Here is a 16,540-nt window from a genome sequence, read left to right on the forward strand (position 1 = left end):
GCTTGCCATACTGCAGAAACCAGTTCTCTCTCTCTCTCTCTCTCTCTCTCTCTCTCTCTCTCTCTCTGTGCTTACAAAACCACATGACCTTCTTAGAACAGCAAACTGCATTCAGACAGATTGTGGCACCGGGCCCAATCTTCTGAGTCTGTTCATCTGTTGCTTTGAAAACAATAATCCATTACTCCACAGCATGTCCAATTAACACCTACTTGTGAAGCCTCTATAAGCATTCTTCAAAGTTTTTGCAAAGGCACTTGGAGCCTAGGCTGTCTGGCTTAGGAGAGCTCTTGCATTTTAAATGAGATCATTTTTGTGAAGTGTTTGTGTTTGTTTGTGACCTACACTACCCCCACAATCTATCTCCTTCAAAAACATATCTGTATACAATATAAAATATGATATAATCCATCACAGACAGAAACCTATAATTTATTCTGAGCCGATATTATCACAATCTATTGCAGGGTGAACAGCATTAGCTCCATGCCTGCAACAATTGGGTAAGCCAGACTAATTTTTTAGAGACTGTACCTTCATTACATAAATCAGTTTATTGTAATGTTACTATTTCTCAAATTGTTTATCAATTTATTTTTGTGCAGGAGCAATTCATACATCTTACAATTTCTTTTCCAGTTTTGTGAGATTGTGTCCACAGATCGAATCTACAGATGGGCTGGGCCAATCATTGACGTGCTACTTGACTATGTTGGGAATGTGAATCTCTGCAGTAAGTTAAAGGAACATCTGGACAGTTATGAAGATTGGGCAGCCATCAAAGCCAAATCAGGCAAGTATAAAAAAAACCTTCAAAATATCAGTGAAATATTTTGTTGCAAAAATCAATCTACTGAAAGAACTCAGTGGGTCGAGCAGGATCAGTGGGAGAAAAATGGTCGATGTTTTAAGTTGGAACCCTTTATCAAGACATCCATTGTACCTCATTAACTTGTTTAACCTGACAAGAAAACAGTCTAAAATGTATATTTTCATTTATTCAATTTTAACAAGCAAGTAAACAAATTGGGTTTCTTTTAAATTTAGACATGCAGCATGGTAACAGGCCTTTCTGGCCCTCGAGCCTGTGCTGTCCAATTACACCCAATTGACCTAACAACCCCATATGTTTTTATTTTGGAGGGTGGGAGGAATCTGGAGCATCCAGACTAAACCCACGCCGACACGTGGAGAACGTTCAAACTTCTTACAGTCAGCACAGGATTCCAACCCCAGTCACCGTCACTGCAGTGTGATAGCCAGTACGGTAATTTTTTAGGAATCCGATCTTTGCCATAACTTGTCCTATGGTGACATAAATACATAAGGGAAAATAAATGATCAAACCAGCCCAGTGTTGTTTCTCAAGCCTAGTTTATTGCAAAGTTGAGATGCAACATCACAGAGAGCTTCCTAACACACTATCAAGAAATTCCGGGTGGCCCAGGCAAGGAAAGCAAGAATATAGATGTCATAGATAAGTAATATTAGAAAATAAGTAACAGGTTTTACTCTAAAATGCAGCAGCTATTTTAAATATGATTCACTTTGGAAAAACAGCAGCTCTGCAGTTCAGTATCCTACAGTTAAAATCAAGAGGGATCCAGAGCCAAATAAAGCTACTAATTTTCACCTTGAGATTTAATTAGTAGGATATGTCAAATAGTCCAGCCTGAGCTCTGCTTTAGCAGCCATATTGCCTTTGAGGTGAGTGTGGGAAATAACCCAGTTAATAAGGCATCATCTATGGAGAACGGAATAAATATTTGAAATCCACAATCTTTCACTGGAATTGGGAAGAAGTTAGAGATACAGACAGTTAAGGTGGAGAACCCAATGGGGAGTGGTGCAGAGAGCAAAAGGAAAGGTCAGTAATGGTGAAAAGGAAAGGTGAACGAATGAAGAACGTCATCGTTTACTTAAGTACTGTACAATGTACAGATGCAATGAAAGTCTTGCTTGTTGCAACTTCCCAGGTACACAAGTTCAAGTTTATTGTTATCATACAATTGTATAAGTACAACGGGATGAAGCAATGTTCTTTGGCCCTCGGTATAAAAATATGCAAACACATATATAGACATAGCACATATAGTCAAGCTATTTATATTAAATATGTATATAAAATAAATAAATATTGTTACATAAAGAGTAGTCTTGGAGGGATTGTATGAGCAGTTGATCAGTCTTCCAGCAATCTCAGTGCTTGTGGGAAGAAGCTGTTTCTCAGCTTGGTGGTTCTGGCTTTGATGCGTCCGTATCTCTTTCCCGACAGGGTAGATTGAAAATGCTCTGTGTGGAGTGGTAGGCGTCCTTAATGGTTTTACAACCCCTCTTTCGACAATAATCCCAGTATATCATGTCGATGGGGAGGGGAAGGGGGGGAGAGGGAGTCCTTAGTGATCCTCTCTAACACTCTTATGGTCCTGTGGATTGATCTCTGATCCAAAGCTTTACAGCAACCATACCACACTGTGATGCAGCCAACCAGGATGCTCTCGATACAGCTCCTGTAGAATGCTGACACAATGGTGGCCAGTAGCCTTGCCCACCTCAATCTTTTCAGGAAGTTCAGTCGCTGTTGTGACTACCTGGCTAGTGAGGAGATGTTGTGTCCAGGATAGGTCACTTCCCAAGAGAAGTGCCCTCTACTCTCTCCACAACAGAGATGTTGATGTTTAGTGGAGGGTGATTATCTCCAGTCCACACCATCTCCTTTGTCTTGTCCACATTGAGATGCAGGTTGTTATTCTTCTATCGTTACACAAGATTTTCCACGAGATAAAACACACTAACAACAATTTACGTCTCACCAATGCATGAGACCCCACAAAGAAAAAAGAAAAAGATGATACATATAAAAAGAAATAAATATTCGCTGTTTGTAGGGAATTTGTATGACCTCCCTGTGACCTGTGTGGGTTTATTCCAGCTGCTCCGGCTTCCTCCCACCCTCCAAAAATGTTAGGTTCATTGGGGGGGGTAAATGGGCAGCTGGAATAGGTTTCTACCTTTCTGTAAATAAAAAAAAAAGTAGTTACAGTTGGCTGGTAAATGCCAAAAATCATGTCTCTGTCTGTAGTGCAGACTGATACTTGGTGGCCCTGGAGCAGTGTGATGGCTGGGTAGCATGGGGAGGTTCAAGAGCCTGATAGCTGTTGGGAAAAAATGTTCATGAATTTCGAGGTGCTAAACTGCAGGCTTTTCAAATTCATGCCCAGCATTTCTCTGAAGCTGGTGCGCGCGCACACACACCCACACACACCCACACACACCCCCACACACACACCCACACACACACCCACACACACACCCACACACACACACACACACACACACACACACACACACACACACACACACACACACACACACACACACACACACGAACCATTCACAATAATTACATATAAACAAAAAGATATAATTTATAATAAATACAAAGATCATTTCTCTGCCTTCTGCCTGAAGAAAGAATGACCAGGTTAATAAGAGTCTACTGTAATGTTGGCTGCCATCTTGAGGCAGAAGTGGTGGTGGAGCAAGTCCAAGGTGGTGGGTGTGGGGGGGGGGGGGGGTTGTAAGTGGACAAAAATAATAAAAGATGGTTGAGAGAGGGTGAAAATATGAGTTAACAGAATGACTCTCTGTACCAAGCGAATGCAAATTTGAGTTCTGATAAAGGGTCTTTGAGCTGAAAAACTAACTGCTTCTCTTTCCACAGATCTGTCTGTCCCGCTGAATATTTGCAGAAATTTATTTATTTTATTTCAGAGCTTAATATTGATTCTGAAAGTTGAAATGTGAATAAAGCTATTCCCAACTTGGAATTGAGCAGGAGGATAGCAGATAACTACCACAGTGTACGCTGATATTGCCATTGACTTCCCATCCCTTCATGAATAATAACCAAAAAATCCTATACTTAGGCTGAGGTTCATCATAACTGGCCCTAATGCCAGGAAGGTGGGAGTGGAAGGAGGAATCAGACTTCAAGCTTCCAGTTACTGGAAGCTCAGTGTCTTGATCATGGATTGATCCCTCTGCCCACCTTCTGTCTGGAGTTAAATCTCAACGATTCCTTATGAAAGGATTAGTAAGCAAGTATCTAGAAAATTCATTGATTGGGCTGGAAAAGTTACATAACTACACTTGGTGTGGAGGAGTGAATGAACGACAGCAACCACTTGACTTGTGTATTTTACAGCACTTGTGGGCTGACGGCCAGTGTAAGGATCTGCGGTTGAAGTGCCGGGAGCAGGTGGTCGGGTCCAAAAATAGGGGAGTCAATTTTTACATGGGATATTTGGAAAACATGTGATTTTGGGGCTAAAAAGTTGGGGGGGTGGTGGTCAGGAGAGGAACTCTTACACAGGATCAACTATTACAACAGTATGACAGAGAACAAAGTATTTTATTTTAATCACATTCCCAAGAAAACCAAAGATTTTTCAGAACATCTAACAAGTGACATTTTAAAATGTTTTTTTCATAAGTGTTAATATGATAATATATTTATGATAAATAAGCCTACATGTTTAAATTTCGATGTACAACATGGTAACAGTCCATTTTGTTCCATGAGTCTGTGTCACCCAATTTACACCCCATTAACCTTCACCCTCGGTACGATTTTGAATGTTTGGAGGAAACCGGAGCCTCTGGGGAAAACCTCGCAGACACAGGGAGAACGTACAAACTCCTTACAGGCAACGTGGGATTCGAGCCCCAGTCCTGATCACTGGCCCTGTAACAGAGATCTGCTAGCCACTATGCTTTAAACTTGTTCTAGCATTAATTATTCATTTAATTAATTTGATTATTTCAAACAAAATATCGTTATAATAATAATGGATTATAGAATCACAGAGTTTTGCCACATTGAAATAGGCCCTTTGGCCCAAATTCTACATGATGACTATGTTGTCTATCAAATTATCAGAATCAGAATCTGAATTTATTGTCATGAACAAGTCATGTGTTTTTCAGTAGCGTCATCGAGCAAACATTCATATTATAACCAACTTACAACATTACTATTAAAATAAATAAAAATAATAGGGCATGAAAAGTACGGCAGCGTCTTTGGTTCACTGATTATTCAGGAATCTGATGGCAGTGGGGAAGAAGCTGTCCTTGTACCATTGAGTGCTCATATTGAGGCTCCTGTGAAGAGGCCATGGCCTGGGTGGTGGGGATCTATGAGGACAGAGGCTGCTTTTTTAAGACACCGCCTCCTGTAGATGTCCCCGATGGAGTGAAAGTCTGGTGCCCATGATGTCGCAGGCCGAGTTAACAACCCTCCGAAGTTTATCCTTGTCCTGAGAGTTGGCACCTCCATGCCAGGCAGTGATGCAACCAGCCAGAATGCTCTCCACGGTGCACCTGTAGAAGTTGATGAGAGCCTTCGGTGACCTACCGAATCGCCTCAAAGTATAGCCGTTGGCGAGCCTTCTTTGTGATTGCATCAACCTGGAGGCTCCAGGACAGATATTCATATATTCAACTGTATTCATAGCCCAAACTATCTAGAAACAAAATGCTGCACAAATCGCATTATTAAATTGTACTTTTTTCAACTTTTTTGTGTATTATTTTTAAATAAATGGAAATAATTGTATTTTTAGGACATTTTGGAAATCAAGAATTATTCATAAATACGTTGTTAAAATAATTTTTCTTTCTTTTCAGTGCTAACAATTGCAAACCTTTTGCCATTCACTATCATTGCCATGTAAAATTGACAACAAATGTAAGATTTCTGTGTAACCATTGTTTAACATGGAAATCCCAAAACTGCTGGTTAATTGTTGAATATTTCCAGCATTCAATGTTTTAATTCCAGATTTCCTGTATCTCTAGCATTTTTCCTTTATTGCTTCCATTGCTCATTATGTGCGATTTCTTTCTTTGTTTAGAACCTCCAAGACCTCTTGTTCATCTCTGCAGAATTAAAATTCGAAAGCTTTTGGGACGTGAAAGATTAAAACTCATTGAAATGCTGCCTCTCCCTGGCAGGCTGAGAAATTACCTTGAGTACAACTTAACAAATGAGTTTGCATAAACAAAGTCTTTGACAAGGAATTACATGATAATTTACAATAAAAGTACTTGTATGTTACAGGGTGGAGAGAAAGGAGTCAGTTCACGATCAGAGCAATGACTATACATGGTTTTTGATATATGACTGCAGCGGAGTGAAAGGAAATAATATTTCAAGGAATAATAATGTAGAACTTAAAGATTCGCCGACTAACCAGGTGGTCGATGATTGATTGACACTACAAGGCTGAATAATAAGTCAGGATTTTTGTATTTAAAAGTTCCTAGTAAAGGAATTTAAAAGTAGGTGTTTTGAAATGGAAGCATTCTAAAGCTGTATACAGGTACTCCTTGATTTGCGACCTATGTGACTTGTGTCGATCCGCACATACGACCTAATTTTTTTTTAAATATAAAATTTACACAGACTATGTTGTGGTTGACAACCTATAACAGGAATGTAGGGCATGCAAGAGCCAAAATGTGTGTACTTACCATGTTAGTTGGCGTCCTGGGGTCCATAGGCTGGGCGCGGAAATCTTGATTCCCATGCGCATGCAGAATCAAGATGGCTGCCCCCAGCCTACAGACCCCAGATCCCCGGGATGCTGACTAACAAAGTGAACATGGACCAGAATGTGGAAAGATTTGCCAAGGTTGATCAACAAATTCAGGAAGTTTTAAGATGATATCGTCAAATCTACGATGAAGAAAAGATTTGATTAAAAAGTTTGCTTTAAACTTCAGTACTCCACACGCACGGGCAAAATTCCAATTAGGTCAATTTCAAGATATGATCGATCCTTCAGTCCCAATTACGGTCGTAAGTCGGAGAGTACCTACATTATACATATCAACATGCAAAAGGAAAAATGTAGGCTTAATTTTGGTTGGGTCTCTTCACAAGCTCTAATGGGAAGTTCCGCCAAAAGAATCATCCTCTCTTTTTCCTGTGCTGACTGACCTATTGTGCATTTCCAGCATTTTGTATTTTCAAATCAGCTTTCCCATAGATGGCAGCATTTTAAACCGTATATATGCCACATAGAAAAATGTATCATGTAGAAATAACCTGTTGTATCAACTTTAAGGTAAAGAGTTGACAAGCCTATTATTGTGAAGAAGTGGCAAAACAAGATTGATTCATTAGTTTCCCTGCAATTTATACACATTTTATGCATGGAACTTAGTTTCAGTTTGGACCTTGATTTGAAAGCGTATCAACTTCTGGTCCAAATATTCATGGAAGTTTTACACAACAGTTAATTTTTATGATTTATATTGAAGTAATAAACACAAACCCATTAGCTGTTATTGTGCAGCAATATATTACTAATTATTTTGGATGTTTTACGTAGTTATTTGTTAAGTGGAGCACCACAGCAACTCAGCAGATTTTATTTTATTTTTCCACATTGCTAGTAAGTATGGTAGTTTGTGGAGAAACTTTGAAACCTTTATTCCTGAGGAGATAAAATGGTGTTAGGATTAACCAAGTCAGAAGGAACAGTCCCTAATTTCATGGCTTATTCTTGCTGAGTTACCGAACTTTATCCAAGCCAAAAGAAAGCAAAATAGGTTCCTCAGTCCCTTGAGCCTGTTCTCCCTCTGAATTGGATTGCAGGTGTTGTAGAGCAGTGGCTCTCAACATGTTTCTTTCCACTCACATACCACTTTAAATATTCCCTATGACATAGATGCTCTATAATTAGTAAGGGATTGCTTAAGGTGGTATGTGGGTGGAATGGAAAAAGTTTGAAAATCACAGTTTTAATCATACCTAATTGACTCATTAGTGCATGGTCTCATAACTCTGAAGGAAATAGGCCAATGACAATTTTTCTCAAGCAAAAAGTCCCAGTAACAATTGGGTCAAGAGCAGTGATTCTCAACCTTCCCTTCCCACTGACATGCCACCTTAAGCAATCCTTTACTAATCACAGAGCTCTGATGGCATAGGGATTACTTAAAGAGAGTGGATAGAAAAAGGTTGAGAATCACTTTTCTGGAGAAGCCATGCTGTATTTAATTAAATTAAGGCTGGTTTGCTTATTTTTGCTCCTTATCCCTCATGACTCTTGAACTGATGAAAACATAATTGTTGCCATTCTGAAAATTTCCTTTGACCCAGCAAGTGTAGCCTTTGAGGTAGAGTGCTTTGCGTTGAAAAGTGTTTCCTTATTTCACTTCTAGTTCTAATTATATCATTATGCTGGTGACTCCACCGGAAGGAACTGTTTCATTGAATTGACTTGTCGATACTTAAACATAAGTCATGACCATTAGTCAGTTATCATCCCAGTACTCAATGTAAAGAGCGATGCATAAAAAAGGATTTTGTGGGTGAAGTGCTGGAGAGATGTCTTCCTGAAGCTAATGTGAACCAAGAGGATGGGATAAAATTGGGTAAAGTGCATCTCATGCAAAATATGAGCATCTCCTTACTTTAAATTAATTTTTTTAATTTAGACATTCAGCATGGTTACAGGCCATTTTGGCCCATGAGTCCATGCTGCCCAAATTTACACCCAATTAACCTTCACCCCAGAAAGCTTTTGAAGGGTGGGAGGAATCCGGAGCCCCTGGAGAAAACCCATGCAGACATGGGGAGAACGTACAAACTCCTTACAGACAGTGTGGGATGCAAACCCTGGTCCTGATTGCTGGCACTCTAAAGGTGTTGCACTAACCACCATGCCAACCGCGCTGCCCTGCACTCTATACATTTGGTGTATTTTATTGATAATTCTATGGGTTTCAGTTGGGTTATGAAGCAACTCATTCTCTAAGGCAGTGGTTTTGAAACTTTTTCTTTCACTCACCTACCACCTAAAGTAATCCCGATGTTTTAGGTGCTCTGTGATTAGTAAGGGATTACTTAAGGTGGTAGGTGAGTGGAAAGAAAAAGTTTCAAAACCACTGTTTTATTTGACTCGTACCTAATTGACTCGTTATGTGCACGGTTTCATAACTCCAAAGGAAATGGGTCACTGACAATTTTTCTCACGCAAAATAGTAACAATTGGGTCGAGAGCACTGATTCTCAAACTTTTTTTCCCACTCACCTACCACCTTAAGTAATCCCTTACTAATCACAGAGCACCGATGACAAAGGGATTATGTAAGGTGGTAAGAAAAAGTTTGAAAACCTCTGCTCTCAGGTATATGTACCACCCTTATTATGATTACATCGTGAGGTTCAAAAGTAAAACTAAAGAACCGAATACAGTGCCAACTTGAAAGCCACTAGAAGTGATACAATTTGATAATTCCACTGTCATTCGAGTTTTGCGCCTAGACCAATGGTTCTCAAACTTTTTCCCCACTCACATACCACCTTAAGTAATCTCTTACTAACCACAGAATGCCTATGACATAGGATGCCATCGGTGCTTTGTGGTTAGTAAGGGATTACTTAAGGTGGTATATGAGCGGGGGGGGAAAAGAAGGTTGAGAACCACAGGCTTAGACTAAGTATTTGATAAGATGTGCAAAATTTGCACATAAGTATTGCTCTGTTGTTGTATTGATTGAAATATTACCCTGCTTTATTGAGAGGTTTGCTGTGATTTCTGTTTTCCCTGCTCGTTAGATAGACCTGGTTTTCTAAGTCAGTTGACATGGTTTGCTGTGAATCGTTTTCTGCTCCCCATCCACACCACAATGTTGTCTATAGATAGTGTTTAATGGTTTGACATGACATCAGTTTGTACTTCATACAGTTCTGAGCTCATTAAACTTATTTGAATCAGGGTGACAAAGCTGAATAAAGCACCATTAGTAGGAAACTATGATTTCATTGCACTGGGAGCCAGTGATAACAGACATTACTTTTAAGCAGTGTTTTGAACTTAAAACACATTGCAGTATTGAAATACTTTGTAATAGTTTTATGCACTGGAATGTTTTTATGGAGTTGTCTTTTTTTTACTCTAAATTTAACAGGAATATTATAATTTTCTGACGATTATAATAAAATGTATTTGAACTAAGTTTATGACATTGTAAAAATGAATCATCACAAAAGATAATGTAAAGGATGTAAAACTATATTTTGTTGTTAGATTCTTTATAAAACAACATGTTATTCACATTGAGTATAGGAGTTGGGATATTATGGCAATGTGGTATAATACGTTGGTGAGATTAAATTTGAAGTATTCTGTGCTATTTTGATTACCTAACTGCAGGAAATATATCAATAAGATTGAAAGAGTGTGGAGGGATTCACTAGAATGTCACCAGAACTTGAGGAACTGAGTTACAGGGAAAGGTAAAACAGGTTAGGACTTTATTCCCTGGAGCGTAGAAGAATGGGGGAAAACTTGATAGAGGTACTTAAAATGATGAGGGATATAGATGGAGTCAATGCAAGTGGCAACTTTAATCAGGCCTGCATCAAGAAAACCCTGCTCAACTACCTCCAGCATGTAACCTGCTGTCCCAGAGGTCCCAGCACACTCGATCACTGCTACACCAAGATAAAGAAGGCCTACTGTTCTTTCCCGAGACCATATTTTGGCAGTTCACCTGGCTGTGCTCCTTCTGCCTTCGTACAGACAGAGCCTAAAAAGAAAGACTCTGGAGATCAAGACAGCTGTAATGTGGTCACAGAAGGCTTAAGAATGGTAACAGGACTTCCTCGAGTCAACAGACTGGACGGTGTCCAAGAACTCAGCTGAATATCTGAAAGATTACATCAGGCCTGTCACAAACATTATCAAAAGAGTGTGTCCCCACCAAATCCTTCAGGGTTTTCCCCAAACAGAAGCTCTGGAGGAACAATGAAATCCAGAACCTGTTGAGAGCCAGATCACAGGCATTTAAATCCGGAGATCCAGATTAAAATAGGAGTAAGTAAGACCTGTGAAAATTTATCTCCTAGGTTGTGGAGATTCCGGATGAAAATGGAAACAACTTGGAACACCTGACAGCCGTGGCAGGGCCTAAATGCCATAACCTGTTACAAAACCAAATCCGGTGCAGTAGCAGATGGCAAAGATTCTCTCCCAGAGGAACTCAATGCCTTCTGTGCCCTATTTGACTACAGTAACAGTGAAGACTACTCCTCAACACCCTCATGTCCCCTGATTATCCCATCTATTCATATCTGAGGATGATGTGTATGCTCTCTTCAGGACGGATGGAGTACCTGGCTGAGTATAAAAAATATGTGCTGACCAATTTACCAATGTATTCACGGATATCTTCAATATCTTACTCCACCAGGGTGTGGTGCACACCCATTTCAAACAGGTGTCAACCAAGAAGAGTGTAGTAATCTGCCTTAGTGACTATCAGCCAGTAGCACTTACACCAACAGTAATAAAGAATTTTGAAAGGCTGGTGTTGAAGCAGATCAGCTCCTGTCTGAGTAGTGACATGGATATGTTCCAGTTCACCTACTGTAGCAATAGGTCTATGGTGGATGCCATTTTACTGGCTCTACACAAAGCCCTGGAACACCTGGACAGTAAAGATACATTCGTCGGGATTCTCCTTATCAACTATATTTCAGCATTTAACACCATCATCCCCTCAAAACTGATCAGCAAAATCCAATACCTGGGACTCAACACCCCCCGTGTAATTGGATCATAGATTTCCACACCTGACAACAATCAGTGAGAATTGGTAAGAACATCTTCTCCACAACCTCCATCAGTACCATCTCACCACAGCGCTGTGTCCTTAGCTTCCTGCTCTACTCATTTTACACCTATGACTGTGTAGCTCAGTACAACAATAACACCAATTATACATTTGCCAAATGATACCACTGTACTGGGTTTCTATAAAAAAAGATGATGAGACAGCAAACAAGAGGGGGATTGAAAACTTGGCTGAATGGTGCACCAACAACAACTTTGTACTCTGTCACCAAAACTAAGCAGCTGATTATTGACTTCAAGAAGGAAAAGCCAGAGTATACAATCCAGTGATTATTGGGGGGATCAGATGTGAAGAGCGTGAGCAAATTTATGTTCTTGGGAGTCACTATCTTTGCGGATTTTTCCTGGACTGAGAACACCAAAGGCATCATGAAGAAAGCATGTCAGCACCTCTACTTCATCAGGAGTTTATGGTGGTTTGGTATAACACCAGTAACCCTGGAAAATTTCTACAGATGTGTGGTGGAAAGTCTGCTGACGGGATGCATTACAGTCTGATATGGGGTCACCAACACCCCTGAGAGGAAAGCCCTCCAAAAGATAATGGATACACCCAGGAAGTAACAGGCAAAACCCTCCCCACATCTACAGGGAATGCTGCAACAATCATCAAGGATCCACACCACCCAGCACATGCTCTGTTCTCACTGCTGCCATCAGCAAAGAGGTGTAGATGCCACAAGACTCTCACCACCAGGTTCAGCAATAGCTGCTCCCCCTCCACCATCAGACCCCTCAACAAACAACTCAATCAGGAACTCATTTAAGGACTCTTACTTGTGCACTTTATTATTTTTTTATTCTCTCTGTATTGCACAGTTTGTTGACATTCAGTATTTGTTTACAGTTCTTTATTTGTCTGCATATATACACTGTTTACATTTATTTTGCACTACCAATATGTGGTAATTCTGCCTCACCCACAGAAAAAGAATCTCAGAGTTTTATGTGATGCCATGTATGTATTCTGACAATAAATCTGAAATACAAGCCAGAAGACATGGGTTAAAGGTGAAAGGGGAGAAGTTTAGGGGAACATGAGGGGGAACTCCTTCACACAGAGAGTCGTGGGAGTGTGGGGCGAACTGTTGGCTGAAGTAGTAAGCATGGGCTCATATTTAACATTTAAGAAAAAAATTGGTCAGGTACATGGATGGGAGGACTATCGAGGTATATGGACTGGGTGAAAGTCAATGGGATTAGGTTGAATGATAGTTTGGCACAGATTGGAAGAGCCCAATAACTTGTTTCTGAGCTGTAATGTCTATGGTTCTATGTTTTTGAAGAAAACAAAATTGGTCTCTTAATGACGAATAATCTTCAAAATAGAAAATGTCACAGCACAGAACTAGATATAGGCACGTCTCCAACCAGTGTAGTCTCACAATCTTGTTTATTTTCTGTAATATTCTTTAAAATATGTTAATAATTACAATTCTCTAAATAAATATCCATTTTCTTGACTAAAAATCACAAGATCACAAGGTATATGAGCAGAAATAGGCCTATCAGTCCATCAAGTCTGCTCCACCATTCCATCATGAGCTGATCCAACCTCCCAGTCAACCCCACTCCCTGGATTTCTCCCTTTACTTGATGCCCTGACTAATCAAATATCTGTCAATCTCTGCCTTAAATACACCCAACTGCCTCACTTCCATAGCCCTCTGTGGTATTCCAAGGGGGTGAGAATGGAATGAGTGAGGAGAGTAGTGAAGTCAATATGCTTGATGTCACAATGGCAGTTGAAAATGTAAAGGTCCAGAGCAGGTAGAAGACCAAAACAAGGTGCCCAGGAGGAGGAAGACTTTTTTTTAAAGCAGGAGAAGGCATCTGTACTGGGTGATGGAGAATAGTGGTTGTTCAAGTAGGCAAGAATCGGAGCCAATGGAAGAAGAGTTTAGCATCATAGCGTGAGCAGAACCTGTTGATGTGTGGGTGAATGGGAAAAAAGTTGAGGCCTCTTCTGAGGAGAGAACATTCAGTCATCATGAGTGGAAGGTCAGATGGGATGCTAAAGACCAGACAGGGGTTAGGGGGAGGTTCAATGGGATAGAGGGTGGAGGGTGTCGGCAGGGGAGGAAAATGGAGTGGATCAGGAGGTGGAGGGTCAAAGGGAGAGAGGTTAAGGTTTCAAAAGTCAGGGTGCAGGGAAGAGAACCCTGCGCACTCCAAAGCCAGGGTTGGAGTTCACTATGGAGGCTCAGTCCTGTAGGTCACTGGGGCCAAGGTGACCACTGGGTTTAGGGTGAAAGTTCATGTCATGCCCTATAGATCACCGAAACCAAGGTGAAGACCCACAACAGGAGCTTGGTCCTGCAAACTGGCAGAATGAAGACCCGCTTGGGTGGTCACTGAGGCAGCAGTCTCCAGGAACACAACCTTCCAATCCTTGATGGATGGCAGATGGTTGAACTCATGGATCCAGCAGAGGATGAAGTGTAGGAGAGGTTTGTGGCAGATCATAGCTGTGGTAGTGAGAGAATGAGGGTCCACTGGTACCTGCACATCTAGCTGAGGGTAGTTTGTAGGATATGGTGGGAGAAGCAAAGAGACCAGGAGTCAATGCAGCGCATGTACCTGAGATCCTGATGTGGGCCAAATTAGGAAGCTTGGAACAGGAGCTGGAATTCATGTGGCACCAGATGGCGCAGAGGCAAGTAGCCAGAAAAGACTGTGGAAGTGAGACTGGGCAAGAATATAGTGGTAGAGCTTGAGAGCAACAGGGAGTGCAGATGGGCAGCAGTGAGAGAGATTCTCAACAAACTCCCTTCAAGCTGAAATCTCCATCTTGTCCTCAGTGACCTACCGGTATTATTATTCAGAGAGTTTGGTGAGAGTCTCTCTCACTCATGGTCTGTAAGTCGATGAGGATCAGAGAGTCACCGGATGGCGCCATCACTCCTGCTTCATGGCTTCACTGCTCCAGCGAATGTGCACAGAGACCGAGAAAGGGCAGCACAAAATAAACTTCTATAGGGACTTAACACTCTCGGAAGTTACAAATGCAGAACACTGAGAAAGAAGACTCAGGACATGGGTGACCCTGCACAGTCCAGTTTTTAAAGGTAAATCCGTGCTTATCCCAACAAGATGGAGTGAGCTTTCTTCTTGCAGTTTAACATAACAATTACAGCACGGAAACAGGCCATTAGGCCCTTCTAGTCCGCACCGAACCAAACACCCCTTTTTATTTGACTGAAGCCATCACCATATTGGTAGTGGGCAGGAGACTTCAGGATCCAGGGCCATCAGCTAAGATGAATTAATTAGATTATTTCAAAATCAGGGTGGATTGCAAAATGGGTACCTTCTCATGCATCTACTAAAGGTTTGGGGCAGGTGAGATGATACTGGAGTAGCCTTGGAGAACATATACTCTGTCGCTGTGATGCACACGTGATTGTGAAAGTGAACATTTGGGATGGAGAAACTAGGGCCTGTCCAGTAGACTGGTCCTGGATAGGATTAAAATTCTTCAGTCTGGTTGGAAGGGCTCTTATCAAGGTAAATGTGAAGTATGGATCCATAATATGCTTACAGAGGATTTACTGCAGGGAAAGGCCTCTGTATAAATGAAACAATATGCAGAGTGATAATGTAAAAACACAATGCTGTAGAAACTCAGTAGGTCAGTGTCCTTTATATCGCAAAGGTAAAAATACATTTTGGGCTTGAGCCCATCATCAAGGTATGGAAAAAAAGTCGGCACGCGTCCGAGCAAAAGCGTTGGGGGGGGGGGGGGGGATGGGAATGTGTGGTCACAAAGGCTGGAGGTGAAAGGTGGAAAAGGGACAGAGGGGACAGCAGTGATCAAGGGGAGGAGGGATGGCTAGGTGAAGGGAGGGGGTGTCAGATCGTCGGAAGGGGACGGAGCACAGGTTAACAGGTGGGAGGTAAAAAGAGAAATAGGTGAGAAGCATAGAGGGAGCGGTTAAGAAGAAGGGAGGGAAGGGGCGGGGAGCGGAAGGAAAGAGACAGAAGAAGCAGGAAAGAAAAAGATGAGGCTGTTTAGTCATGAAAACGGATACATTATTCGGGGTGAGGACGTTCATTTGCAGGGGGTTTGGTTAGAAATGGTATGGGGTTTTAATCGTGTCTTATCCTGACATGTTGATAATCTGTGCTAAGAGATGCGGTAGGGGCTTCAAATGTTCAAAACAACGCCGCTGTTCAGCAACACATTACATGAAAACGAGTGGCACATGCCAGAAACCATTTTTTGCATAGATTTTTTTTTTTGCATTGTAGGGAATTGAGGATTATGGCGGGTAAATGGAGCGGAGTTCACAGCCTGATCAACCACGATCTTGTTGAATGGTGGAGTAGGCTCGACGGGCCAAATGGCCTACTCGTTCCTATTTCCTATGTTCTTCTGTTCCTATTGTTCGCCATGACTTGGAGTGAAGAAAAACGTTGTAATCTGTTCCATTTGGTCCATTTTATGACGGGTGTCCTGACCCTTTCTTCATCTTGGGTGTGGAGCCAATATTTTTAGCAGACGCAAGGAACACCGTTCTAAAAGAGCGCCGCTAACCTCTAACTTGGCGGGCTTCTCACCAATGTCCCCTGAGTGGACAAAATGTGCTGGGATTAATCGGTAATCCCATCGACGAGTGGGAAATCCGAATGTTGGTGTTTAAAATTGGCACGTTCAGGTGTGGGTTGAGGGCTGACACGTTGCTGCGTTGAAAGCAGAAATTAAGTTAAGGTTAAAAGCAAAACTACTTTCTTGGCAGACGAACACAACTCGTCAGTGGTACCCTACAACACCCCCTACCTTCACTGTCTATCAGCCCCCGGCCCTATTAGCCCCGGATTGAACA

The 16,540-nt window shown here is 41.4% G+C and overlaps 1 protein-coding gene across 2 annotated transcripts in view; it reads left to right on the top strand.

Moving 5' to 3' along the window:
- asb2a.1 (ankyrin repeat and SOCS box containing 2a, tandem duplicate 1) overlaps window positions 1-13,022 on the top strand; it is a 58,685-nt gene extending 45,663 nt beyond the window's left edge. For both annotated transcript variants that reach the window (XM_069916194.1, XM_069916195.1), the window contains exons 9-10: window positions 640-793; window positions 5,919-13,022. In XM_069916194.1, coding sequence (XP_069772295.1) covers window positions 640-793; window positions 5,919-6,064 — 300 coding nt within the window. In that variant the 3' untranslated portion in view covers window positions 6,065-13,022. The remainder of the gene's footprint in view (window positions 1-639; window positions 794-5,918) is intronic.
- The last annotated feature ends 3,518 nt before the right edge of the window (window positions 13,023-16,540 follow it).

The sequence above is a fragment of the Narcine bancroftii genome, chromosome 2, assembly GCF_036971445.1.
Source record: "Narcine bancroftii isolate sNarBan1 chromosome 2, sNarBan1.hap1, whole genome shotgun sequence".
NCBI lineage: Eukaryota > Metazoa > Chordata > Chondrichthyes > Torpediniformes > Narcinidae > Narcine > Narcine bancroftii.